This window comes from Catharus ustulatus, chromosome 8, assembly GCF_009819885.2.
Source record: "Catharus ustulatus isolate bCatUst1 chromosome 8, bCatUst1.pri.v2, whole genome shotgun sequence".
Lineage (NCBI taxonomy): Eukaryota > Metazoa > Chordata > Aves > Passeriformes > Turdidae > Catharus > Catharus ustulatus.
In genome coordinates, this window is record NC_046228.1 from 16,355,762 (window position 1) to 16,382,340 (window position 26,579).

Genomic DNA, 26,579 nt, shown 5'->3' on the forward strand with positions numbered 1-26,579 from the left:
TAGTACACAGATTTTACATACACATATATATTACAGAGGTCCTCTGGTATACTTCGAAAAAAAAGTATTTCTGCATATTTTGACAGAACTTTTCATAAAGCTTCAATTTGACAAATTGGTATTATATTACACAAGTCCACATTGTGGTTTCCTTTATTTTGTTTGGAACAAAAATGACAAGGTAGAAATTTGTTTGTGGAAATAGTAGTCTACTGAATTCCACTGACTGCAGCACTGTTTCTGTCAGTGTGTGCTGCCACATGTGTCCTGCCAAGCCCCATTCCTTCAGAAAATGGGTTAAAATCTGCCTTACCACAGGTGAAAATTATGCTGTTGTTCTGTCCTGTGATGTGAGTACCTCAAAGCATTATCCATAATTTTTAGCCTTTCTGCAGACAGCAGCACCTCAGAGCTTGGAGCTAGAAATGAAGCTGCAAAATTGACCAGAGAAACAAGGAGCAGGTCCAGTGACAGGGTGCAATACACAGCCCATATTTACAGCTTATGAATCCAAGCTGTGTTCCAAGAGTTCCAAGGCGTTGGACAGAAATGCATTCTCTGAGAGAAGATTCAAGGAAGAATTCTGTCTAAAATCTGCAGTAGTCATTGAGAAGGGAGAGAGAAACATGCAGCCTTCCTCTTGCTCCACACCACAGGAAAATGTTCACTCAGATTCTGGCTCTAAATTCTTTTGGCTTTAGTGCAGGGACAGGAAAGAAAAGAACCTTTTCCACCATCTCCCATTGTACTGGCACCATTACATGACAAAACATCATTCTGTATACATAAGGGAAGGCTTTAAGGGACCATTTTTGCAAACATCTCTATTCCTCACCTACTATGAAAGGCATTTCAGATACAGGTTTTAGAAAACATGAGTATTTACTAGCATTATTATTATTATTATTTATTATTCGCAATAGTGGCTTGTCAAAACTCTCTTATAGCGCATTTAACAAAATGGAGCTGAGGCAACCGCAGAGTCTCCAATTTCCATGTAATAAAACCCTTGTGTGACCACCAGTTGTTAGTCACCCGTCTGAAGTAAATGTATTTGTCATTTTCTCTGTAGAATTTAAATGAGAGAAATATCTTTCAAGAAGCAAAGGAAGAAACAGCCATCAGCTCTGAGGATGACAGCTTCTTTGTTCAGGTACATGATGTCTCCCCAGAGCAACCACGCACCGTGATCAAAGCTCCACGCCTCAGCACGGCTCAGGATGTCATACAGCAGGTAAGAGCACGTGCCCACCTCAACATGTGGGCTGCAATTTGGTTTCAAACAAGCTAAGCTGGGATTTATTCTCAGCACTAGCTGAAGAATCAGTTTAGTAGCCTGAATCTGAGGAAATGTCTTGTTTTTTGTTTCGTTTTTCTCATTTCAAACAGACTCTCTGCAAAGCCAAATACTCCTACAGCATTTTGAGCAATCCAAACCCAAGTGATTATGTGCTCTTGGAAGAGGTGACAAAAGAGCCAGCAAACAAAAAGTCTTCAACATCTAAACCATCTCAGAGGATTCTCTCTGATCAAGAGTGTGTGTTTCAGGCCCAAAGCAAGTGGAAGGGAGCAGGAAAATTTATCCTTAAGCTCAAAGAACAGGTTCAGGTAAAAGATGCAATACTTTGCAGCAGGTGTTATAGATGGTGTGTCATCAGCTTAATGGGAACCTGCTTTCCATGCAAGAGAGACATGACTGGCATGAGGGCAGGTGGAGAGGATAGAGTACAGCAAAAGGCAGATTTCCTCTTTTCTCTGAACCTCTCTTTTTCCTTTGCAAAACTGCACCAGTTACATCCAGCAACACAATTCCCTCACAGCCTGCAAATCCACAACAACCTTTATCTGCTACAGCTTTCTGTTTCTCAAAACCTTCTGGCTGTGCATGCCCTGTCATAATAAAGGACCATTCAAATGAGCAGAACTTAAAAGCTACTGGAATAAAGTCCCCTTTATTCCTGCTTAGCGAAAAAGTTGTTCTGTTGCTTTATCTCAGGCTTCAAAAAATGGCAGGAATGAAGTACATGCCTCCTGGGAGAAGGAGCTGTGTTCTCCTTCCCAGCAAACACCACCAATCCACAGCCACTGTTGCTTTAAAGTAACTGTACTATAAGCACAGATTACCAAATGTGCAGAACATATCTTTAACAATGCATAATTTTTAATTAATTTATTCTGAACAGTCAGAAGGAAGTGCCTGGATGAAAGCACAGCCATACTGAATTCCTAAAGGGAGGCCTGCTTAGCACAGTGTTAGGTGTTTTCACATTCACTCATTTCCCAGCAAACAAGCAGCTGTTAAAACACCTCTGTGATGTTTTTTAATTTTTACAGGCAGCACGAGATGACAAGAGAAAAGGCCTCTCCTTCACCAGTGAACTGAAGAAGTTGACCAAGTCGAGTAAGCAGTACCGGGGCTTTGTGTCGCCCCCACTGCAGGACAGTCCCCAGGGCAGGGACGAGAGAGCTGCATGCGCCTTGGCCTTCAGTGACATCATGGAATAGTCCCAGACAGTCCCTGCTGCCACGGCAAGGCTGCTCAGGTATGGCACACCGAGCACTGAGAGCCATTCAGTGCAGTGTTCACAGGGCATTCCTGCTTCCAAGCTGTAGCTGATCAAACCAAGTGAGGTACAAGGACTGACAGCATGATCCATAAAAGCCTCATACACTGCACAGGCACGATGACATCAGCAAGGTCTCACAATGGTGGAGTTTCACCCACTTTCTCTGTCCATTTAATCCAAAATGTTACATCCTGGTTGATTTTGCAGTTCTCATTTTTATCAACGATTGTGCTTAAATAGTGATGTTCTGTTTCTCTTTTTGTTCTCTTTCTCTGGGCCATGGCAAATGGAAGTGAGCAGTAGAGCTTTTATTGTTTTTTGTTATGTCCAGATAATAAAATCATCAGGATTGGTGATCTCTTTTTAGCTAGAACAAGTTTATAGTGTTAATTTCTGTCTGTGGAAATTTTGCCAGAAATGTTTAAACATTTACACTACCCTTTCTGTATCTCTTCAATTTCTTCCATCTTGCTTGACTTCAAACAACTGAAATACACAACAAAGACTGTCCCGTTTATATGGAGATAGTAAGTGCCACACTTGCCCAGCACTGTACACTAACCAGACGCTTGCACAGTGCTACTACAGCACTGTGACAGCAGCTGGGAAGTTGCAGCTCATTGCAAATGAAGAAGAAATCTTTTTCAGCCTTGATAATCCCACCTCACAGATGGCCAATTTAAGATTACATTTTATTCTGTATACATCTAATTATTAAAGCATTATTTGACATGCACTGCAATGCTGCTGCTAAGTCACTAAATTAACAGAATTCAAGCACTGTTTTCATTTGCAAGGTATTTCAAATAGGAAGAGATTAATTTGATAGCTTATTTCTAGACTGCTATAGACCCCCTAATGCATTAAAACAATCTGAATTCCAGGAAAGCAAAGTAAATTATGGGAAAATCAGAGTCAATTTCCCTCTTCAGTTGGATTTTGCTGGGGTTTTGTCTTGTTCGGCTTCCTTGTTGTTGTTGTTGTTTTTTGTTGGTTTGTTTTTTTCCTTTTTTTTCTGAAACCCAAACCTGGAATTTACATGACTGAATCCTTCTGCAGTGCCTTTGAAGGATCCTGCTCCGGACTGAACTGGTCAGCCCTGGTGTGCCCTGGGCTACAGATTCTTAATCCAGGCAATGCTGCTGGATTAACATCCAGAATCTGGGATGTGATACTGTAGACGGGAAAGATGCTCTCAGCTCTCGGAAGATTCCTCTCTTCCTGTATCTTCGCATCTGCAGATTCTCCATAGGCGGATGGAGAAGTTTTCTTGGACTGAGTGTTGTAAACAAACATGTATCATCATCCTCCCCTTTTTAAACAAAAGATAATTTTAGCTTGTTGCCTTGAAGGAATCTGAAGGCAGAGAACCAGAGTGTTCTTTTATGTGTATTATATTAAAATAACGCACTTTGACCTGACGATTACTGTTAAACACTGTGTTAAGTGATTGTAAAGAGATTTAAATATGCTGTAACTTCCTTTGCATATCTGTTTAACTTTGGTGAATACACACAAAACACTCAAAATTATTTATGGTTTATCTACATTAACAAAATAATGTACAGTAGTTGAATACACCTTACTGGTAGTGAGACCTTGGCAAGGAACAACATTTTCTTCTTATAAATTTTAGTTTTTTCCAGGCTTGTGTTTAAAGAAAGAATATTTATTATCATGTTTCAAAGTACATGCCATTGTATAGTATATTTATCATATACTACTTTTTAGAAAATGAAGACTTTTTTATCTTTCTCTGGATTTAGAGGAAAAAAATATTAGAACTTTTCTGATTGTTTCTTTTCAGCACAAGGTGTTTTAATACCCAGTATTGACCAAATTCAAAACAATGCATTCATTGATAAGTGTAATTAACATTTCAAAAATATGAATTCAAACCACATTTTTCCATGTAGTCAGGAACTGTCTTTTTACTTGTCTGTTAAATCCAGAGAGTATAAAGAACTTTACACTATAACTCTTGACAATTCTGTTTACATAGAAACACTGTTGTGAAGTTTTACGTGTGCTGAATTAATCTTATGTTAAGTTAGTTGTGGTAGTCTTTTTTTTTTTTCTCTCCATGGGAGTTACTGATGTGTTTAGTTATTTAAAATAATCCATTACAGGGGCACAAATTAAACAACTGCTGCAATCAGCCATCCCTTTGATCTCCCACAAGAAATGGTCTGTGGGGAACAAACTGCACTGCGCATGTTTTTGTTTCACAAGAGCACACCCTAAACACAGGAAAGAAGTTACAGGCAGTAGTCTTGTGACAGCTAATGCCCCCACTATGAATAAGAAAGTGAAATAAAAGAAAACAAAGTCATTATCTGGCATATAAACAAGCAGACAGAACCTGCATTCTGTCACCAGAAACGATGAAGTCTTTCACTATACACTACAGAAAACGGAGTATACAAAGTAGCTATTTACCAAAGCAAAAAAGTGCCCTCTTGAGGTCACTTCCAGCTTTCAGGAAAAATAGCCAGAGATACAACAAAGTCAAATTTCTCCGTAGCATATGCTCACAGAGGCCATGCACTTCCACTGCTCATCTTTCACAAAAGTCGTTTGAACTTACGTACCAAAGCAGTAATTCGCAAATCAGCAACGTGACCCAGCTCCAGCCCCCAGCCAGCTCAGCCTGTCACCCATTACCAATTCCAACAGGAGCAGTCCCTGTGAGGGACATGTGCTCCCGCTCCACCCTGCCCAAGGAAAAGACTGATCCCGAGCGAAATGTTAAGAAGTGACAATTTACACATAGTGTTATATGCACAGTTTGCTTTGGAATACTTTGGAATTACAGGAAATACACAGGAAATACATCAACCTGCTGCACAATTCAATGAATGCAACCATTTTTTTAAATGTTAGCTTCATTCTCTCTGTTATTTTAACATGGTAGCAGTTTGATGCCACTGGGAATTTCTTCATTTTGGTGTTTTTATGGCATTTTAAAAACAATGCGCAATGTCCTGTAGTTTGCCTTTACCTGTTTACCTTTTTCTTTTTTGTTGGTGTGGGTTTTTTGGATTTTGGGGGATTTTTTATCTTTAGCAGCTCTGAAAATTCTTAACATCACCTGTAGTATCACAGCAGGCTGGAAGACACCCTTGCTAATTAATTGGATTCAACAAGAAAGTTCTTATACCCATGTTGTCATCTACCAGTGCTTTTCAGTCACATAGATATAAAAACAACAACAAAAAACAATCGTGGGGAAGCCAAGGGGACATCAGTAGTCATGTCATATTGTGCACCACAGGCCTTACACTAGCCTGAAGTCTTGTGGCCATTTAAAATCAGCAGTTTTGTACTATTTCTGTTAACACAATTTTTCTAGCTGTAGGAATAGCTTATTAATACAAGTATCTTCATCATCAATCACACTCAAAGCCTCCTTTATCACAGTGAAAGGGAACAGCAAAATATTTGGCTTTTTATTTTAAAATCCTAACTTTGTAGGCCGATAGACAGCTGGAGCTATGTAAGGCTAATGAACCTGTTCCAGTAATTTTATTAGTGTACATGCATCACTTAATTTAAAGTTTAGGTATTGGTAAATATCCAAAATATCTTTTCTTGGTGAAACATGATGCGCTTTGGGGTGGATTTAGGAAAGAATTGCAGTGCCCTTTCTCTTGCTGGTTCCAAGTAGTGGAAACACAATACCACTTGAAGCATTAAACTGCAATGGGGAGTTGCTAACTTCTGTGAAAGCCCAGTTAAAGAGCTTTCATGTGCTAAGTTATTATGCTAATAGGAATGTTTATTCTGTTTAGCCACAGATTTAATTTCTGCAGGAATCTGTCCACACATTCCTATGACAAAACTGACAAAATAACTTTGTCCTTTTCCATGCTTTTGGCTGAATATGGACATCAATTAGGAAAATACATTCATTTTTACATTACAAACTATTTACAGGAAGCAGCTTCCAGGATAAAGTTTGAAACAAAGGAATGTAAATAATCAGCATCTTCCAGAAACATGCAGTCTCTGAGCAGGAGCAGGCCTTGCACTGCACACTTTACAGGTGGAAATCTCTTGCTTCTCCTGATTTGTTGCTTATTGGCAAAACCACAAAAGTATTTGATTCTGTACTATTTAAAAACTTCTACGTTTCTAACAACTTCTTACCCTTTCCCGTGCAGCACGTGCTTGTTAGCAGGGTGTGACTGTAAGGGCCAAAGGCTGGGCAGTCCCAGCTCCTGTGTGCGTGCAGAGCTGCTCTGCTTGTAGGAACTGGGGCTCTCCAGGAGCTGCTTCCTCTGCTGCCCAAAGGGCTTCCGGGCTCTGTCTTACTGACCAAGCAAGAGCAGTCAGAACACTGAAAAACGCTATCTCAGTTTTTTAAGCCTAGTGAGATTTTTTTTCTTGCTTACAAATATTACTAGGTGAGGTGTCTGAATAGCTGCTTTTAGAAAGGTATCTGCTTCTAGAACTCACAGGCTTTTGAGAATTAAACACTTCAACATGGAAATACCCAAATATTTCAAGAACACATTCTCTTACATTCATAGTTTATTTTCAAAAAGAGAAGACCTTGCTGGTAGCTTTACAGGCTAAGTGTGCAGCTTCTGAAACTCAACTGTCTGTGCTGCTCTTCAAATGCTTCAATTAACATCTGTTTTTTAATCACTGTCTGTTACTATTCCACTATAAAACTCAGTTTACTTTTAGGGTAGCCCACTAAATGTACCAATGGTGGCAAATTTTTCCTGTCTGTGATAAATATTTTGTAACTTAAATAGTGATAGACATTTGGCAGTTAGCAAATTAAACACAAAAATAAATAGCAGTAAATAGATTTTGCTCCAATAGATCTTTAAGCTCTTTCAAAATGACTTGTACAGTTGTCTTCCTCTGCCTCTTCAAGCATGTCAAATTATTCTGACAATGCAACATCACTATGTGCCAGTCTTTATATGTTTGGAAACTATGTAAAATGAACAATTTTTAAAGTGACTTTTCCACCTGGACAGTTTTCTCTCTGCTGACTTGAATAAACTATATTTGTATATGTTGTAAAAAAATAAATGTTTTAAGATGCTGACTCTTTGTTTTTGCCTTCCTGAACTGACAAAGGTATTGACAAGTGGGTCCCTTGGAATTTTGCAGAATTTAAATCACATCTGTATTTGCAAACACTTAACAACTAAACTAAAAAGAACTACTCAACATCTATGGGAATGACAGCCTAACCACCAGTATTACGTATGCAGATTTGCAGTTTACATAGTAAATATAATAAAATACATCGGTATTTTATATGTGTAATATAACACTTAGGTATTGTCTAATACCTTAATACATAGATGTCTATTCTAAAAATGCTTGTAAATTTATGCTTAATTATTTGGAAGTTGGTGGACTAGTGTGATCAATATTGAAAACATATATTAAAAGAGAAAAAAAAATTAATTAATTGTAAAACTATCTAAGAAGCATAAATCAGGATAAAGAACTAAATACCCTAGAGAAAATAAAACGTATTTTCTAACTTAAAGGAAAGCTTTGCAAAACTTAATTATCACATCATAGATTGAACACTACAGAAGTGCATTAGCTGTCAACCAGGGACAGTCCACTACATTCCCCTGTACAGTGGAATTCACAGAAAGACAATACTCTCCCTTAAATTATTTCGTGTATTTCACCTGCTCTTTGCAAAGTCATCATGCAGCTGAAAAGGGATTCTAAAACAATCAGACAATAAATAGTATTTGAAGAATGTGGAGAGAATTACCTACCAAAAAAACCCAAAACATTCTTACCTTGTATTTGTCAGCTATTCTTGACAGCAATGCATTATTAAAGACACTGCACTAGAGCATTCAGTCATGATGGTAATTCAGAACTGAAATTCAATATTCTTAATTTGCCAATATCAAGATTCATCAGAGGGGAAAAAAACACCAAATGCAAAATCATTTTAAGATGGGGTAAATGGTTAGAAGACATCAGAAGAAAAACAGGAAAAATGCAATACATATTTCAAATGTCTAGGTAAATTAGACATCAAAAAGTCAATATTATTTTAACATTCTCAAAATATTTATTAAGTTATCAACACAACCCAGTGAGTTCGCAGCAATACATATGTCTATATTCTGTTATAAAAATTAGAAAAATACATAAACAAACATATAAGTGTGCATGGTTGCAAACAATTCTTAAATTACCTGGGTTTGTACATTTTTAAAACACTAACATGACAGTTCATTGTGATTTCACAGCCCCCTGAACAGGGGCTTGGTGGTTAGGGGGACAGGCCTGTAACTGTGTGAAAAACTGCTGTTACATTTTCGTGTGTTTCTCTATTCACACAAAAGCCTACTTGCATTCCTTTTATGATGACTGGTGATTTCTTTCAGTCAATCTTTCTCTATCAACTTCATTGATAGGCACAGTTATGCCAAAGATGACTCCTTCAAGTGCTTAGCAAAATCCAAGGGTTTGTGAGCAACAGCGTCATTGATATGTTGTTGAAGCTGTTTGTTTAGTTCTTCATCTACAAATGAATCCATTTGTGAGAAGGTATCCTGAAAATTACAAAATATGACTTGTATTATTAAACAAGGCCATGTTTTCCATGCCTACCTTGGTTTAGCAGTTTTGTTTCTCTCCTGTGGTTCCAGTCACCTAGACCAGACTTGTTCACCCAGCAGCTCACTCCTCCTGGCCTGCAGGAAATTTCCCTTGGCTGTGTCAGGCAGTCATTCTTAAGCTTGTGGGTTTGGTGAGCTTTTCTGGTTTGTGGTAAGCTGGACTTTACAAGATTACCTACTACACACAGCCATGGTTTCCTGTTCACACACACTGCTTCCTGTTCAACACACCTCACAAGTATAAATCAAGCACAGTTTGGTGACAGCACACATTTATAAATCAAGCACCTCTGACCAGAAGGCCAGTGAAAGCAACAATGCTCACAGCAACCTGTGGGTTTTGAGTCAGAAAGGAATCCCCTGACCCCTTCTGCCTCCAGCCACACCTGGAGCCCTGCATTTTCCTGGTGCTCAAATGAAGACTGGTGATCATGCACATGATTTAAACTTCCCTCTGAAAGTCTTAAAATTCCCAGAGTCAAGCACTTTGTGCACTCACAGAGAAACGAGAGCCTCTCTTTAGTGGTGCACAGGGCTCCAATTTGGAGCTTCTGTCAGGAGCAGGGAGATGCTGACAGACTGGCAGCTTTGCACACAGAGGACATGCAGGACACAGAGGGTAAAACTCAGATACTGCCAAAATTTGTTAAATGAGCCAAACAACCATAGAGCAGGCAAGACCCCAAGGTAATTCTCCCAGTCAGGTGCATTACAGCCATCTTTGGACGCTTTGTGATCTTGTTGTTCCATTGTTTCTGCTCCCTAAAGCAGCCTGAGCATTTCCTTGTTCTACCCATATTTTTCTCCCATCTGCTGTTCTCAGCCTTGCTCTGTCAGAGCTGCTTATGTAACTCCCTAGTAGGACACACATATCAAGGAGTCATTATAAATCAACTAAGTTAAGTACAAACACATTTTCAGAAGTTCCTTCTCTAAAATGGAAAAAAAAATTGTGCTCTCAAGGCTTCAACTGACATTACTGAGTTACAAAGTAGAGTGTTGACAAGGTTAATAGGTAATAATGTTTGCATTAGAAAGAAGGAAAACTACCACTTTTTAAAGGACACACCACTCACTGGACATTTAATGGAGGCTGGTATCTGGAACACATCCAGTGCTGAGGATATAAACACCCTTCCTCCATTTCTCCTCTTTTTACATTAACTTTTGTTCCCCTCAAATTTCCACTTTAAAGCTGAAGTGCCACTAACAGGGATCAGTATCCCTCGACACACTAAATCAAACGCTCTGGAAATCCAGCTGTCTTGGCAACTACCCACCCTGGGGAAAGAACTGGCTTTTTATTATTGCTTTTTGAACAAACATTCGTTCATCATTAGAGAAAAGAGCCAAGAAATCTGCACTGAACCACTGCAAAGTGCAAAATAACAGCTACCACATTAATCTTGCTCTGTTAACTGATGCTGTGGGAGGCAGGACTCTATTTGTACAGCATTTTTTTCTTTCCTTATACTCAGTCCTATCTTATGCCAGTTAAAAAATATTGATGCAAAAAGTATAAAAAGCAGAAAGCCACACTGAGTGTGCCAATGCCTGGGTACTGCATAGTGAGCCAGCAGATACAGGTTATATTGGTGTGTCACATGGCTAAAAAAGGACACAGAAAGATGAGAACAGTACCTTTCTTCTGGGTGTTACTGATGCTACAGGAGGATTAAAGGTCATTTCTTTCATACAATATGTCTCAAAAAGTTCTGTAGCAGACCTACAGTAAAGAAACAGTGAAAGAAAAGCGGCATTAGACAAATACAACTTCAGTTGATCTATCACCAATCCAAGAGGAGTGCCTCACACAAACCCCACTCTCCCCCTCCATCACACTTTAGGAGAACTCCTCAGTGTATTGAGCATCAGCTGGAAGAGATGAGGAGCCAACAGCTGGAAAACAATGCAAGTCAAAGTAAGTAAAATGTGTCTAAATACATACAAGAAAACTGCTGTCTTCCCAGAGCTCTGGTCTGTACATATCTCCCCTTTGAAAAAGGGAAGGAAAAAAAAGGTAGGTAAAGATGTGTAGCTGACACAATCTGCCAGAATTTCCAACAGTTCCTTGCCAAAGGATTTTATGAAAAAACATCCATGGGAGAGCAGGGAGGACCATTACAGAGAAAACTGGTTAAAAGACAGGAAACAAAGGACAGGAGTCTATGGTCATTTTTTGCAATGGCAGGAAGAAATTGGATTTCCACAAGGTTTTTTTCCAGGACCTGTGCTTTCCAACATGCTCAAAAAAGAGCTGGAGAATACCAAGTTATTTGTATCGTATTGTATTGTATAGTAGTAAGAATGAGCTATCTGTAGAGAACTGCAGACAGACACTTTGCAGACAGAGAACTGCAGACTGTATGAGATGATCAGTAAAATGAAATGTAATGTTGAAAAAAGCAACTCTACATATAAACAGTAGGCTCTGACCAGACCACTATCACTTAGAGAAAAAATATCTTCTTGTTATGACAGATACTTTTATGGGATTGTGACTTTAGTGCTGTTTGGAGTCAAAATGAAACAGAACACAATAGAAATTAGTCACATCCGTGTACAAAGCCGTAGATCATCCCCATCTCAAATACTGCAACTGAGTCTCCAATTCCATCTTGAATGTTTAAACTGGTAAAAGTTCAGGAACACAAAAAAAGTGTATGGAAAATATGGAACAGCTCCTGTGTGAGGTGGATCCCTCCATCCAGGAGAGACAGTAGATGGAGGTATAATAGGATCGAGGTCTGACAAGTCCTGTGAAGCACAGAAAGAATATGATGGAGCAGGCTGTGCACTTCAGATCCCAGAGCAAGAACCAGGGGCTCTTAAATAAACCAAAATGGCACCAGATTCAAAACAAAAGAAAGCAGATCTTGCCATAAGGAGCTGTGGACTCACAAAACCCTTACCAAACAATGCTGCATTCGCAAAATGTGTGTTATGATTCAAGGGACATTGAACAGTTTTTTAAAAAATCCCATGAACAGAAAATGGTAGCAGATTCAGGAAATCCACGAGGCTGTCCTCATGTTTTACCCTACTATAGAACTTACACTGTAACTTGGGTTCTAGTTTCCACTGCACAGCCCCAGTTCAGTGATCCTGATCCATGTTCAGATCAGGAGATCAGGGCTGCTGCTGAAGATATTTTGCTCTCAAGGGAAGAAAACACACTGCACTTTGAGATGTTTACCCTTGCCACACCCTGGCAACAAGTCTCAAAAGGAAAAAAAAAAAAAAAAAAAAAAAGAAAAAAAAAAAGAAAAAAAAAGAAAAAAAAAAGAAAAAAAGAAAGGAAAATGCAGCCAGCACTCTGTACTGGCAGATGAACAAAGAGAGTTTGAAGATCAGTGTCCTTAATTTTACAGATAATTATTTTTAGGAATTCCTTTAATATAGTATAAGCATCAGCTTCCTTTCAGCATCTATTTAGAAAAAAAAGGAACTCTGATAACTCACCTTTGGCTCAAATCAAGTGGAAGAGCTCCTGAGCCTTCAGTTGGAGCTCCAGCAATAAGGTGAGATGCAAATTTCTGCACTGTTGGATGATAATGTCTCTGAAAGAAAGGAAGCATGAAGGCAGTAGACAGACAGTAAGGGATAATGTATTCATGTAAAGAATCTCATATTTATTTCCATTTCTGTAAGATGGAAGGTCTGCTTTTATTTTAGAAACTGAGTACCCCAAAATGAGTCAGCTTGTGGAATTAAGTGAATGAGAAAACCCAGTCATGCATTTATTCCCTCATATCATGCTGTGAGCATGACTCTCCACAGTTAGGTAAAAACTGTCCCCAGAAAACAGGGACAAATGGTAGAGGAAGGACTCTCCAAACCCTGACTGGAATGACAGATCAAGGTATCAGTTCCTCTTGGAACAAAGGCTGAGCTGCAAGGGAACTTAACAGATCCAAGAAGTCTCCAAAGGAATCTAATAAGACAATCTGCAGTGAGAACCAGAGTGGCATTATAATAGGGCATGTGCAACATCCCCTTTTGAGCTCATCCTTCCATACCACTGAGTTAGTTTTCCTCCTCCACTCAGCTGGAATAGGCTCATGTGGGCCAAGATTTGACAAATAAGCCTAAAGACCTCTGTTCTCCATTTGTGTAAAGCACAAATGTGTAAACATTCAGCAGCTATTTACTGCTGCTACTTCCCAAATCCCTGAGTTACTCACAAACCTGTAGAAGATGCAGCTCCCACAGCGCTGTGTTCTGGGCATTGCAATGCTCTGGTTCATCTAATTCTGGGAGATAAACTCCACTGCCTTGAGATTCGTTGTCTAGTAAGAGGTCCATCCTTGGGAATGTCTACAACACAAAAATCCACAAACTGAGTTGTTTATGTTACCCACCCAATTATAACATGGTTGAGTCAGTTTCAGGATTCATTCCCCTTCATTCCATTTCAGCAGCATTTAAGCATATTCATTCTTGTTAAAGATGCTTTAAAAAATTTTGCACAAAATAATTTTATCAAAAAATTCCATAACCTTTAGCCAGTAAGCTAAAAATCTCAACAAGTCAAACTTACTTGCATGAATATCCTGTTTGTTGCCAAGATCCCAACACTGGAATTTGGAAGTACATGAAGAGCAAGGATGGAAAGTCGCTTTAGGAAAGCAAGAGCTCGCTGCTGGGAGACTTGCTTTCTCCTCTTGGCAAACATGACATCCAGGCACTGCAACACAATCCCTATGTCCTCGTTGGTGCCACCTTAAAAGCAGAATTTCATACAAAGAGTAAAGAACCACTTCATGGACATCCAGCTGCATGCTCTGCTACGGGCTGGACACTGGAACTGAGAACAGCATGAAAGCTGGGAGCCTCAGACACCTCTCATGTGATACAGACACTAAGCATCTACCCTTTTTTGGTCAAAACAGTCCAGTTTTGAACACAAAAAATGCACCATTGTTTCTGTGCTCCTTTCTAAGAAAATACTTGTTCCATCAAAAATATCTAATCATTAAACATAAGCTACTGTTTTAATCCCAAATGCATTCATTGTATTATTCTCTATAAATTATTAAACAGTGAAAAGATCTAGTCTTTTACCCATCCAGAACAGCAGAATGTTTATTCTTAATCATCCATTCCTAGTGAATCCACATTTCTGAAGTTAATTAAAATTACGTTAATTTTAAATTTTATAAATCTCTTTTTGCCATCAATTATTGAACTTCTCAGAATTATTGGAAAATTTAGATTAGAACATTAAAACGTTGTTATAAAAATCAGAAATACATATACTAGAAAATTTTAAAAAGCAGCATTTAAATTTAAATTATTTTTAGAATTATATTGGAAAAAACAGGTGTTTTTTCTTTACTGGAGAGAGAATTAGAGAAAAAATATAGAAATTTTTTAATTGCCACTGAAATAAATAATTATAAGGAAATAAAAAAAGTTAAACTGAGGACAGACTAAATGCGTATCCAAGACCAAATACTTGGCATTTCCAAATGAAATAACATTATTAGAACCTGTTACCATGTACTGAAATAATAATTCAAGTATTTGTATTGCAGCGATGCAATGTGCAACTTGAGGGAAAAAAAACTGGTTAAACCAGACAATAATCCTCTCAGAAATCAGATATCTTTTTAAAAGTGTACTTTATTAATGCTACAAAAAAAGGCTTCAATAGCAAGAAACAGAATAAACATTATCTAGGTGCACAGTGAAAATAAGAATCTGGAATTACCTGCATGTAGGCTGAACAGTGTCTTGTACAGATGGGTGTAAAATTTCATTGGATCAATGTTAAGAACATCACCTATAAGCATAATTCCAAATAAACATATTTACTTCATTTATTTATCAGCCAATATTAAACAAAAGTTTGTTTTAAAAGATCTCCTACCTTGACCAGAGAGTATATGAAAAGCACTGAGAACGCAATGAAGACTCTCACGATAGCTTAAATCCTAAGAATAGAAAACTGATTAACTACCCAAAAGAAAGTAATTTTATGAAAACTGTAATAAAATTCAACTTACCCCAGATGCAATAAGAGAATGAAGGACAATCAACAGGTCATCAAAAAATTCCACATTTATGAGATGAGCAAACCTTGAATCAAAGAGATTTTCATTTTTAAATTATAGACATTATCTGTAAACTCAGTTCAAAGTGTTCTGAATTGCCAAGATCCACACCTTAAAAGCAGGTTAAATCAAACACTGAACATTTACTGTCTTCACAGGAAAGAACAATTCAGTCCCCAATATGCTAATCATGGCATTTCTAGAGCATTAACGACATGCTTGTGTCCTTTAGTAATTAATCAGACAAAATAATGGAATCACATCACACCCTGTGGCATTTGTACCACATCAATTCTATTATGGGAAATTTCAAACCACATTGAAACGGTTTTGGAAATAGTGGAAAACGTCAGCAGAGAAAAATAAAAGAATTGCAACAAGTTTGTCAGGGACTATCTTTTCTCACTGCTTAAATCCCTTTGAGAGACAGGAAGTTCTTTAGTGCTTTATGTCTTTTCCAACACACATAAAAGAAGGTAGTCAGTTCTTACTTTGCAAGACCTTCTAGCACAGCTGGCAAAAGTGGAGACTTCTGAGCTTTCTTCAAGATCCTGAAGTAAGTTACAAATACAATATTCAAGGTCTCTGTGTGCTGAAGGAAAGAAAATGAAATTAAATACTTAATCATGTAAAACAGACATTTCTTTCTATTTCACTTAAACCCGACTAAAATGCTTTTCTCTTCCAAGCCTGCACTCAGGCCTTCCAAACCAGTCCTGGCACTGCCATGTCTGCTCTTCTTATGCTGAAAACTCAAGTCCTCAGTGCTCTCCAGCTCCTGCCTCTCTCCTGGCTACAGCCACACTCCTTTGCTCCTTTGCCCAAAGGCCACTCTGAGGCTGTAACACCACTATACAGTGTCCTATGGAACAGGGCACGTGTCAATGGATTCAATACCATTTTGAGCAGACAGCAGAAGTGTATAGGAATGGCTACGTTGGCTTTCCTGGCTAAACTGACAGTGTAGTTTACTAAAACCTAGATCTCTGTCACAGGCAAAGTGTTTGTTAGCTGATAGCATGATCTAGAGATGTGGAATGCTGAAGGCTAGGATGGAAGACGTAGTTACAAAAGGGTTAGGAGCTGCCACTCTGCTAATATAGGGAAATAATCTCTAAATTACTTACCAACTTCAGTTTCTTTTCTTTACTTTCTGATGCTTCTGCTTCCAGCAGTTCTCGTTCCAGTTTCTCTTCTGCTTTCTTCCACTGAAAATATACAGTTGATTTTAAGACAAGAGATTAAATGTTTTCAACCAGTCTGGATATCCAGGTTGAAAAGATACCCAGAGAACAGATTTTCTACACTTGCTGAGTTGCTTAAGTCACCCTGTGATCCTACAGGATAACCCTTGTCCTATCAGAAATAACCAATCAAAAGCATTATCAACACAGGAAAGAGGAAAAAATAGGAAGATAATTAAATTCCCTGTAGAACCTCATAAATTTTCATGTACAATGCAAAAGCTGATGCTGAGAGTTAACAATGGCAACAGCAGATGTGCAGTCATTGCTGGAACAAATTGCTACATAAAACAACAGAAGTAGAGCATGAGAAAACAGATGTCATACCTTTCTTTGCATTCTGGAAAGATTTTTTCTTTTCTCTTTGTAAGTCATGAATTTTTTCTTTGGTGCAATGTCTTCAGAATCTTTTTGTAATTCTACTTCCTTAATTCTTAAGTGAAGAAAAACTTTTAACACCTATTGGTAAACAAAATAAATACAATGAAAGATCATCTACAACCTGAGAGAAACTAAGGGTAAGAAATCCTGAATTCCATTCCAGCTACTGGGCTTTGCTGGTTCAAAGGTTCTTCTGTTTACTCCCCTCCTGTTCATCCACACCTGTATCTCATGATCCCTGCTGCCCAGTTGCTTCCCCAGCACTGTCCATTTCTATCCATTCCTCCATTTGTCTCTCACTTGAAGTCTCCCTGCCTGACTTAAGCCCTATCTCTGGCAGAATATGATCTCCACCTCCCAGTCTCCTTCCCTTGCCCCCTACCTCTCTAACACTTTGGCTCAGCCTAATCCTGAACTGTCTGTGGTCTGAGAGAGTGAGAAAATTCTACTTGTCTGTAACCAGCAGCTGCAGTAACTTTAACATCTGGGATTTTTTGAAACTTTTAACAGAAGAATACTGTGAGGTACAACAGAAAGATTCTCACCTCAGGTCTCACATCGTAATTTCTACCCCTCACAAGGCCAGAAATTACTTTAACAACACCAAGAGAAGCATAGCCCAACTTGTCCTGTTTGAAGAGCTTCTTAACTGCCTCAACACACAGTTCAGAAATCTGAAAAGCAAAACAGAAATCCAAGTCCACAACAACAGCTAGTAACAAACAATACTCATGTTTTTTATTAATTATAAAGTGCACACAGCCTGTAAAATAGTGAAAAGATACAGTCAAAAGATCTGGATATTGTGCAATGAAGACCAGAAATAATTATTTTTCACACAAAGCAAGAACTCTAATCATAAAATCACTTACCATTTTGGATGGATCATTCATGAGTGGAACAATGAGAACAATAATGTTATTGTGGAAGTTGAAGTGGGGTAGGGCCACAAGCAGCTCACACAGACACTTCACTGCTACCTCTGCTAGACCTTTATATGCCTTTAATGAGATGACATTGCTTTTCTTCAACTTCCTTTGCTTCCAATCTGCATAAAATATCATTTTTAGTGGTTACTCTTCAGAATGATGGTCATCTTATAAATATTTAAGTTTTTAGTGATTGCAGGTGTATTTTATGCAAGTGCTACCTCAAAGACAAAAGGAACCATTCATTCAGAGGAGAGAAACTGCTGCAAACAATTTTGCCTGTACTACAAAAAATGGCAAGTGTTAACTGTACCTTTAATTGTTTGTTCCAGATTTTCCAAGTAAAATTTATACTGGCTTACAAGGCCTTCTTCAAATTCTCTCAGTTTCTGTGTTTCTTTTTTAACCTGTAAACATAATTGAAATAAGATTTTATTTGGGGAGCTAAATACTGAAATTAGCCAATGGTGAAAAAAAAGTTTTAAAACAAATATCAGATATCTAAGTAGTTTTTTCTTCCAGACAGATATTCCTAGAAATGTATTAAAAATAAAATATGCCTGCATTTTTCTACGGATGTGTTCAGAGGGCTTTTTCCACCTAGGCCTATTTCATTTATAGAGCTTGAAGTAACATTATCAACTAGATGTTATTTTAAAACCATGACTCTAAATTGCACTAAACCTATACTCAAGAAACCTTCTAAAAATTGGTTAAAAACAAGCTCTGGAAAACAAATTACAGTAATTTCACGAATACAAGCCGCACCAATTTGACCAAAATTTTGGTGGAAACCCGGAAGTGCGGCTAATATTCCGGTGCGGCTAATCTATTAACAAAATTCTAAAAGCTGCCAACAAGGAAGTGAGAGCCCGCGGCAGCCCCAAGCCAAGCTGGAGCCCGGCCAGCCCCGGCAGAGGTGGGAAAGCCTGGCAGAGGCGGGGCCAGCAGTGCGGGGGGCGGGCGGCAGAGCCTGAGCCAGCATGGCGGGGGAGCCCGGGAGAACTGGGGCTAGCAGTGCAGGGGAACATGGCAGAAGCAGGAAGGCCGGCGGGTGGGGCTGCCTGGCAGCGGGGGAAGCCCAGCAGAATCGGGGCCAGCAGCGTGGGGGAGCCCGGCGGTGCGGGGGCCTGCAGTGCCGGCCAGGGCGAGGAAACGCGGCGGCGGTGCAGACGGGAGGGGGCGGCCGGCGAGCCTGGTGGCGGCGGCGGCAGCCCTGCCGGCGGGGCGAGCGAAAGCGGCGCTCACCAAAGCGCCGGTCGGCGAGCCGAAGCGGCGCTCGCGAAAGAAGCGCCGGTCGGCGAGCCGAAGCGCCGCTCGCGAAAGAAGCGCCGGTCGGCGAGCCGAAGCGGCGCTCGCGAAAGAAGCGCCGGTCGGCGAGCCGAAGCGGCGCTCGCGAAAGAAGCGCCGGTCGGCGAGCCGAAGCGCCGCGCGCGAAAGAAGCGCCGGTCGGCGAGCCGAAGCGCCGCGCGCGAAAGAAGCGCCGGTCGGCGAGCCGAAGCGCCGCGCGCGAAAGAAGCGCCGGTCGGCGAGCCGAAGCGCCGCTCGCCAAAGAAGCGCCGGTCGGCGAGCCGAAGCGCCGCGCGCGAAAGAAGCGCCGGTCGGCGAGCCGAAGCGCCGCGCGCGAAAGAAGCGCCGGTCGGCGAGCCGAAGCGCCGCGCGCGAAAGAAGCGCCGGTCGGCGAGCCGAAGCGGCGCTCGCGAAAGAAGCGCCGGTCGGCGAGCCGAAGCGGCGCTCGCGAAAGAAGCGCCGGTCGGCGAGCCGAAGCGGCGCTCGCGAAAGAAGCGCCGGTCGGCGAGCCGAAGCGGCGCTCGCGAAAGAAGCGCCGGTCGGCGAGCCGAAGCGCCGCGCGCGAAAGAAGCGCCGGTCGGCGAGCCGAAGCGCCGCGCGCGAAAGAAGCGCCGGTCGGCGAGCCGAAGCGCCGCGCGCGAAAGAAGCGCCGGTCGGCGAGCCGAAGCGCCGCGCGCGAAAGAAGCGCCGGTCGGCGAGCCGAAGCGCCGCGCGCGAAAGAAGCGCCGGTCGGCGAGCCGAAGCGGCGCTCGCGAAAGAAGCGCCGGTCGGCGAGCCGAAGCGCCGCTCGCGAAAGAAGCGCCGGTCGGCGAGCCGAAGCGGCGCTCGCGAAAGAAGCGCCGGTCGGCGAGCCGAAGCGCCGCGCGCGAAAGAAGCGCCGGTCGGCGAGCCGAAGCGCCGCGAGCCGAAGCGCCGCGAAAGAAGCGCCGCTCGGCGAGCCGAAGCGGCGCTCGCGAAAGAAGCGCCGGTCGGCGAGCCGAAGCGGCGCTCGCGAAAGAAGCGCCGGTCGGCGAGCCGAAGCGCCGCTCGCGAAAGAAGCGCCGCTCGCGAAAGCGCCGCGGGGCGGGGCGGGCGCGGCGCTCGCGAGGCGCGGCGCAGGGCGAGCGAAAGCGGCAGCGGGGCGAGCGGCGAGCCCGGTGGCGGCAGCCCTGCCAGCCGGGCGAGCGAACGCGGCAGCGGGGCGGTGCTGACGGGAGAGGGGGGCCAGCGAGCCCGGCGGCGGCGGCAGCACCACCCGGCCAGCCCCGCCGAGCCGTGGCGCTGAGCTGGGCCACCCGGCCCCGTCGGCAACCATGAGCGGGCCGAGCCTTCCTGGCCCCGCCCCGAGCCAGTAAAGCCCGCTATGCCGCGATCCTGTTACTAATTGGCCAATTTGTGAAAGCTGCGCACGGATTCTTGCGACGAACGAAAGTGCGGCTAATATTCGGGGTGCGGCTTATCTATTGACAAAGACAGCAACATTGTCGAGGCACCGGGGGTGCGGCTTATAATCCGTGCGGCTTGTATTCGTGAAACTACTGTACTCTGGATTTGTTCAGAAGATTGTTGAATACATCTCATAAAAATGTATGCCAGTTAGGTGACAACATTGCATAATCTGCTTTCTTTCTAACTTTAGTGCAGGACTATAATCCCAGGTTTAAAAGGAAAGTCACCCATGTTTGGTATACTATTTTCAGACACTACTTTTCCCCTCTATCACCATCTGCATGGCACCTACTTATTGAAAGAAGCATGTAAGAATTAAAGGTTCTAAACAAAAACCTCTCTTCCTGAAAGTGTCAGCTTCAGAGCTTCCACAAGTATTTGTGCATTTGTCCCCTCTGCTCAAAACCATAAATTCATATTAAACAAATCAGTCTTAGCATCTGGCATAGCTACTCACATACACTATAAATAGATTTGATATTTCACCTTGGTAGCCTTTTCCGCTTCGGTCAGAGGTCGAATTTTGTACGAAGGTGCAATGTCTTTGAATATTTCCATCAAAGACACCATGACCAGCTTCCTAACAATCACAGCCACGTTAGGGTCCTGTTCCATCAGCATGGCACGCAGCTCCTTCAGCTTCTTAATCTGATTGAAGAAAATAGGCAGACATCAGATGAAGATCAACTGTAAACCAAGGGACAAGCACAACGTACATTTACTCAGCAGTTAACACTGCATGAAGAGCCAGGAAATGATAGATATCCCAAAAAAATTTCAGTCTCAGGAACGTTCAAAATATCCTGCTATTACAAACTTGCACAAAATTATAGAAAATTATTAGTATATCCTGAAGCATTGAGAACTATCAGATATAACCCTGAAATCAGAGCTTACTTAAGGATCATGCTTAGAAACAAGGTAGCTTGTACAGAAAATGGCAGAAGTGTTACAACATTGATCTTTTCCTTGTTCTACCCATATATTCTTGTGCTTTTGCTGCTGTTTGCTCATTCAGATCTTTGTTTCTTGACTTAGCGCACAACACAGACACATATACATGCAGGTTAGGTAAATGTACCTACATTGGTGTCTGGCTCTGAGAGAATGGCAGATGCCAAGGCAGCTATGTGCATCTTCCTCTCCTGCAGCTTTTGTCTCCTTTGAGCAGCCATTTCCTCGGGAGTGAGAACAGGTAGGGGTTCCTCATTAAAGTCTGGCACAGATGTGAGAGCTAGGAAAGAGGGGAAGTCACTTAAGAAATACCATGTTTCAGACACTGAATTTCAAACAGGTACCCTGGTAAAGGCCACCTGAGAGTAACACAAGAAGTTCCACAGTCAAAGAAGCTTTAAGAATGACTTTGCTAGATTTTATATTAACCCACAGATTCATTTTTACTCCACTTCAAAATCTTTTGCTTGCAAAAACAAGTGGACTAAATGTTTTTGCCCATGGTGTTCTCTGAGTACAGTGGGAACGTATAAACTCAATGTATTACCACAACCATGCCAAGAAAGTGCAGTGCTCTGCAATTTGTATCAAATTATTCACTACTCATCTTTTCTTTAAAAAATACAATTGGTTTTATTTGTATTTTCTGAGTATTATTTTGCTACAAGTATCTCCTTCCTTAACTTCAGATTATATTTAGACAGTAAGGACCCAGAAGTCATAATGTTACTTGAAAATGACCATTAACTCCATAGTCAAAATCAAATGAAAATCTCAGTTGCCTAGTACTGATGTTTTAAGCAAAAAATTTTAAAGACAAAAACAGACATTTAAAGCCTGCAAAAGACTATGTCCTGAACTGCATTTCAGAGTTATCAAAAGATAACAACACAGGTATTTTTTATATGTAAGACCAATATTTCCTTCTTACTAAAAAATATGACACAAAGGAGAAAGGAACTCCATGCAATCAGCAGTTATAGGTGAAAAATCAAAATAATTTTTGAGAAATAAAGAGAATCTGAAGCCACCCATTCCTGAGATTCTAACAGGTAAGAGTGCAAATTTTGAATAATGGTTATGCTTTGGTGGCAACATGGTAATGAGCATATTAAAAATCATCCTGAACAAAACACACTTCAATTGCAAACTTCCTTGGGCAATGGCAAAATACTTTTCAGCTATGTCCGTGATTTGGAAAAAAAAAAACCAACAAAAAACAAACAAAATGTTTTGGTACCCTCTGCTTCCTCCGTATCTTCTGTGTCTGCTTCTTCATCATGTGCAACATCGAGAACTGCAAAAACAGAGTGCCTAGTGTCAAGCACATAATAAACACTGTGAAATTTTAAATGAATAAATTATATACTTCTTGGCTACTATACCAGTTCCAGAATCTGTGTCTTACCTGGCTTTTCCACAGCTTGAGGAATTATGCCACTCTTGTCTTTGATGGGGAGCAGATGGATGAGTTCTTTTTCTGGCTCTGTTTGCAAACGTCTTGGCACCTTCTCATATTTTTCAATCACACTTTCATGTTTTCGTTTTTTGACATGAACAGGTTCACTGAAAAACAGGAGGCCACGGTGCTGTTTCACTTGTCCTTCCTCTCCTTCTGTACTCCCTCACAGCAGAGCAGCTGTCCTGGCAGGACTGAGACCTGTTAAACCACCCCAAGCAGTCCTGCCACGGAGGACTCCACCAGCAACCAGCAGGACTTGAATCCTCTCACTGGATCCAGAGCCTCCCTTAACACGTCCCACAGCCTTTCTCTCCCACACTGTGTCTTGACCCTCCAGGTGAGGCTTAACCAGGATGTGGTAATGAGTGGGTCAGTGACCATTTTTATCTGCCTTTCTCCCTGGCTGCTTTTACCACTATTACAAACACTGTTCTACTCTGCCCACTAGCAAAGCCTGTGTCATATCTCTCTCCAGTGAAAAAGCAGTAACACAGGATGGTGTGTCACCCTTTCACAGGTATGCTCCTGAGCTACACAGAAGTGTAGAAGAGGGTAAGTATTTAGTCTGTGCTAATATGAACACACAATTTCTAAGTGGTGTAATATCTGGCAGACTGTAGCCAACCAAAGCATACTGAAAAGACAAGTTCTTCAATTTAAGGGAAAACTATGAAAGGAACTAAAGCCTCTAACAGTAAAACAGGTAAAAGAGCAACCACTTCCACTCTTTTCCTACCATTCTAAAAACATTCTGGCATAATGAAGGTAAGACACAAAGAACTACATTTTGCAAAATATCTCTAAATAAAAACACACAATAAATTTTGAGTTTTGCAAGACTTTAAACTTATGTCAAACCCAGTAAATTTGGGGAAAGGCGAAGGTTTAAAGTAAAATTCTTCTAATTCAAGAACTTGCAGTGTGGCTACAAGAGACCATGCAGCACAACTCCAACTTTGTAAATAAAAGCCATTTACTACTTTCCTTTGAAACTAGACTAAATTATTAATTACTAAGCACAATCAACATTAACAAATTAAAATCACCCTACAACAGCTAGGAACAGAGAGTCTTTTCACATCCATCAAAAAAGGCAAGCTAAGATATTTAAACAATCATATAACCAGACAACTCTGTGGAAGTGCATTTGTAAAGACTATTCTACAACTAGGAGCAATACCTTTCTACATCTATCACTGTGAACTTTATCCAATGCCTTGGTCCATAAAACTGATAACAAATTTTTGGGATTCCATGTGTTCACAGACATGGCTTACAGAACTCTTCCTATTTTTTTCTAGCACTTTGCAGTGCGGTATGTATAGTGGCCCATAGTTCAGGGAACCACCCTGAACACTCTATATAGAAAAAAAGATTATTCACAGATTAAAGCATTTCTTTCAGGTTGAGGGATGCTACTCATTTCACAGCCACGGACCTCCCAGGAAGGAACACTGCAGAAACAGTATCCTGAGGGTCAGGCAGAGCAACTGAATGTGCTGATGCACATCAATACATTAATACTGAAGTACTGACAGGCTGAGGAAACATTTAAGTGGAGCTGCAAAGAAATGCCAGACTGAAAGAGACCTCCTGATAAATGCATTACTTTACATATTAGTTATGTATTAACCACACAAGGCTGAATTAGTATGAAAAGGAGACATTGTAACTCACTCAGAAGAAAGGTCTCTGGTTAAAAAGGATGCTTTTTGGGCCAGATCCTCCATTAATTTCAAGTCATCTTCATCCATCATGTCCAGTGGAAGAGCATCTTCTTCCTCTTTTTCTTCCCATTTTCTAGCTATTTTAGAAGACGTTTACAGATTAAGATCCCATATGTATAGTCACCCTTAAAAACCTAACCCTGCCCATACTTTTGAGACCATTTTATGCCTTACTTCTCACTGACCTTTATGCATGTGGGTAGAAAACTTCCCCTTTACTATGATATCCAATAAGGATCAGTGCAAACACATTTCTACCATCTTTAACTGATAGTTCTAGGTGCCAGATTTTGTATTTTCCACAGGTCTCCCACTCTTTCAACAGGAACAATAACTATTTGTACACAGAAAATGAAATGTTTTCTCAACTTCTACAGCAAGAAGCAGCAGGATATTCAGTAACCCCCATATCAAAGCGAACACTTACCAACTTGTTTCTTCTTGGGTTCCTCCAATGGAAAAGGTTTTCTAGAAATAGCATCTCTGACAGCCTCCCTTAGCTTCTTTTGTTCTTTACGATACTTCTTAGCAGCACTCTTCTGCTTGTACTGTTTATTTTTTAATTTATTGTCAAGTTTTATTTGACTAGTTCTCAGCAACTTGCGAAAACTTGGAACTCGCTTTGTGTTTTTTCTCTAGAAAACAAACAGAAAGCTACAAGTCACTGACTTGTTAACGGTCTTTGCAAAATTTATTCCACTGCTTAAGATCTCCAAGTTCCTATTTCTATCAGGACTGAACAATATGTTTCTTGCTAACAGTATCCTCAGTTAACCTCAAATTTCCACAACTGCATCACATCTTTGAGAAGAGAGCGCTGTGGCAAATGTTTTACAGAAACATACTGTGACAACTTTTTTATTAAACCCTATGTCCATCACTTTTAAACACATGAACACTCAAGGTATGGCACACAGCTTGTTAGGGTGCAGGTCCTTATGTGCTCCCAAGCACTCTGTTCTTTTCTCAGGGTGCTGCTGTTCTCCAGCACATGATAAAACACCGCGGGGAATTTTAATGTCCAAGGCCACAGCCTCGAGCAAATGTTCTCCTGCAGGACACCTCCCCAAGCTGAGCTTTGGCTTTCTCCTGCCTAGAACGCTCCCTCCCCAGCAGCTGCAGGGTCCTGGCAAGGCTGCCTGCTGCAAGGCTCGCACCACCAGCTGTACCACAACAGCGTTACGGGGCCCAGAGCTCGGGGAGGCACCGTGGCCTGAGAAAACGGGCTCGAAGAAAACCCGGAGGCGCGGCCCGTGCCAAACCTGCAAAACACTCCCTAGGGTGCTCGGGCTGCAATGGACACGGCAGGGATCACCTTACGGGGGGCATGGCAAGGCAAGGCAAGGCTCTGCACAGAAACTGGGCATCGAAGCGCTGTTAGGGATAACGTGTCCCTGTACAAAGCGGCTGGATCAGTGAGGGGCTCCTCGAAGCCTCAGCCCAGCTGTTTGGAGCATGGTGCTAACAACAGAAAGATTGTGGGATCACTCCCTGCATGGGCCACTCAAAGAGCTGGGCCCCCTACCAACCGAGAACATGCCGTGACTCTGGGAATTCGGAATAAAGTTGAGGTGACAGATAGCTTCCATTCCTATGCTAGTTTATCGGGAAGGCGCTGAAATGTCTCTTGTCAGGGTGAGAAACGAGCCAGCACCGCGCCGTCGGTGCCCCCCCCCCCCCCCCATAGCCCCGGCCCTGCTCTGCTGCTCCCGAAGCCCCAAGGCCGCGGAGGCACGGCCCCGGCTCCCCGTCCCCGCCACGCTCCGCTCCCCGGCGCTCCCCACGCCGCCCGGCCCGCTCCCCTCACAGCCCTACCGGCTTCATGGCGGCGGCGCGCGTGCTGCCGGGCGGCGGAAGCGCTCCCCGCGGGCGCAGCGCGGCCACAGCGGCCCCTGGCGGCGGAGGCCGGACGCGCCCGCGC

General features: G+C 41.8%; 2 protein-coding genes across 5 annotated transcripts in view; one reads left to right on the forward strand and one right to left on the reverse strand.

Moving 5' to 3' along the window:
* The window catches only part of PLCE1 (phospholipase C epsilon 1), a 142,385-nt gene extending 134,279 nt beyond the window's left edge, over positions 1–8,106 (forward strand). For all 4 annotated transcript variants that reach the window (XM_033065666.1, XM_033065667.1, XM_033065669.1 and 1 more), the window contains 4 exons: positions 1,073–1,234; positions 1,390–1,608; positions 2,335–2,543; positions 3,627–8,106. In XM_033065666.1, coding sequence (XP_032921557.1) covers positions 1,073–1,234; positions 1,390–1,608; positions 2,335–2,505 — 552 coding nt within the window. In that variant the 3' untranslated portion in view covers positions 2,506–2,543; positions 3,627–8,106. The remainder of the gene's footprint in view (positions 1–1,072; positions 1,235–1,389; positions 1,609–2,334; positions 2,544–3,626) is intronic.
* A 505-nt stretch (positions 8,107–8,611) lies between these two features.
* NOC3L (NOC3 like DNA replication regulator) lies at positions 8,612–26,530 on the reverse strand. Its single transcript, XM_033065670.2, has 21 exons — positions 26,474–26,530; positions 25,086–25,293; positions 24,609–24,735; positions 22,878–23,035; positions 22,710–22,766; positions 21,601–21,731; positions 21,002–21,163; positions 18,111–18,204; positions 17,741–17,916; positions 17,414–17,542; positions 16,815–16,946; positions 16,371–16,451; positions 15,735–15,835; positions 15,196–15,268; positions 15,060–15,123; positions 14,901–14,972; positions 13,728–13,909; positions 13,376–13,504; positions 12,650–12,747; positions 10,829–10,913; positions 8,612–9,121 (listed from the first exon to the last, which is right to left on the reverse strand). Exons 1-21 carry the CDS (start codon positions 26,480–26,482, stop codon positions 8,990–8,992), a joined length of 2,400 nt encoding a protein of 799 aa, XP_032921561.1. The 5' UTR covers positions 26,483–26,530; the 3' UTR covers positions 8,612–8,989.
* Positions 26,531–26,579: the final 49 nt, after the last annotated feature.

Bases quoted from the DNA above. Each gene is read 5' to 3' on its own strand.
- NOC3L (XM_033065670.2), bottom strand. The intron at 21,164-21,600 runs GTAGGTACATTT...TTCTTCAATCAG, and splicing joins TCTCAGAGCCAGACACCAAT to ATTAAGAAGCTGAAGGAGCT. The intron at 16,947-17,413 runs GTGAGAATCTTT...GTTTACCAATAG, and splicing joins ATTACGATGTGAGACCTGAG to GTGTTAAAAGTTTTTCTTCA.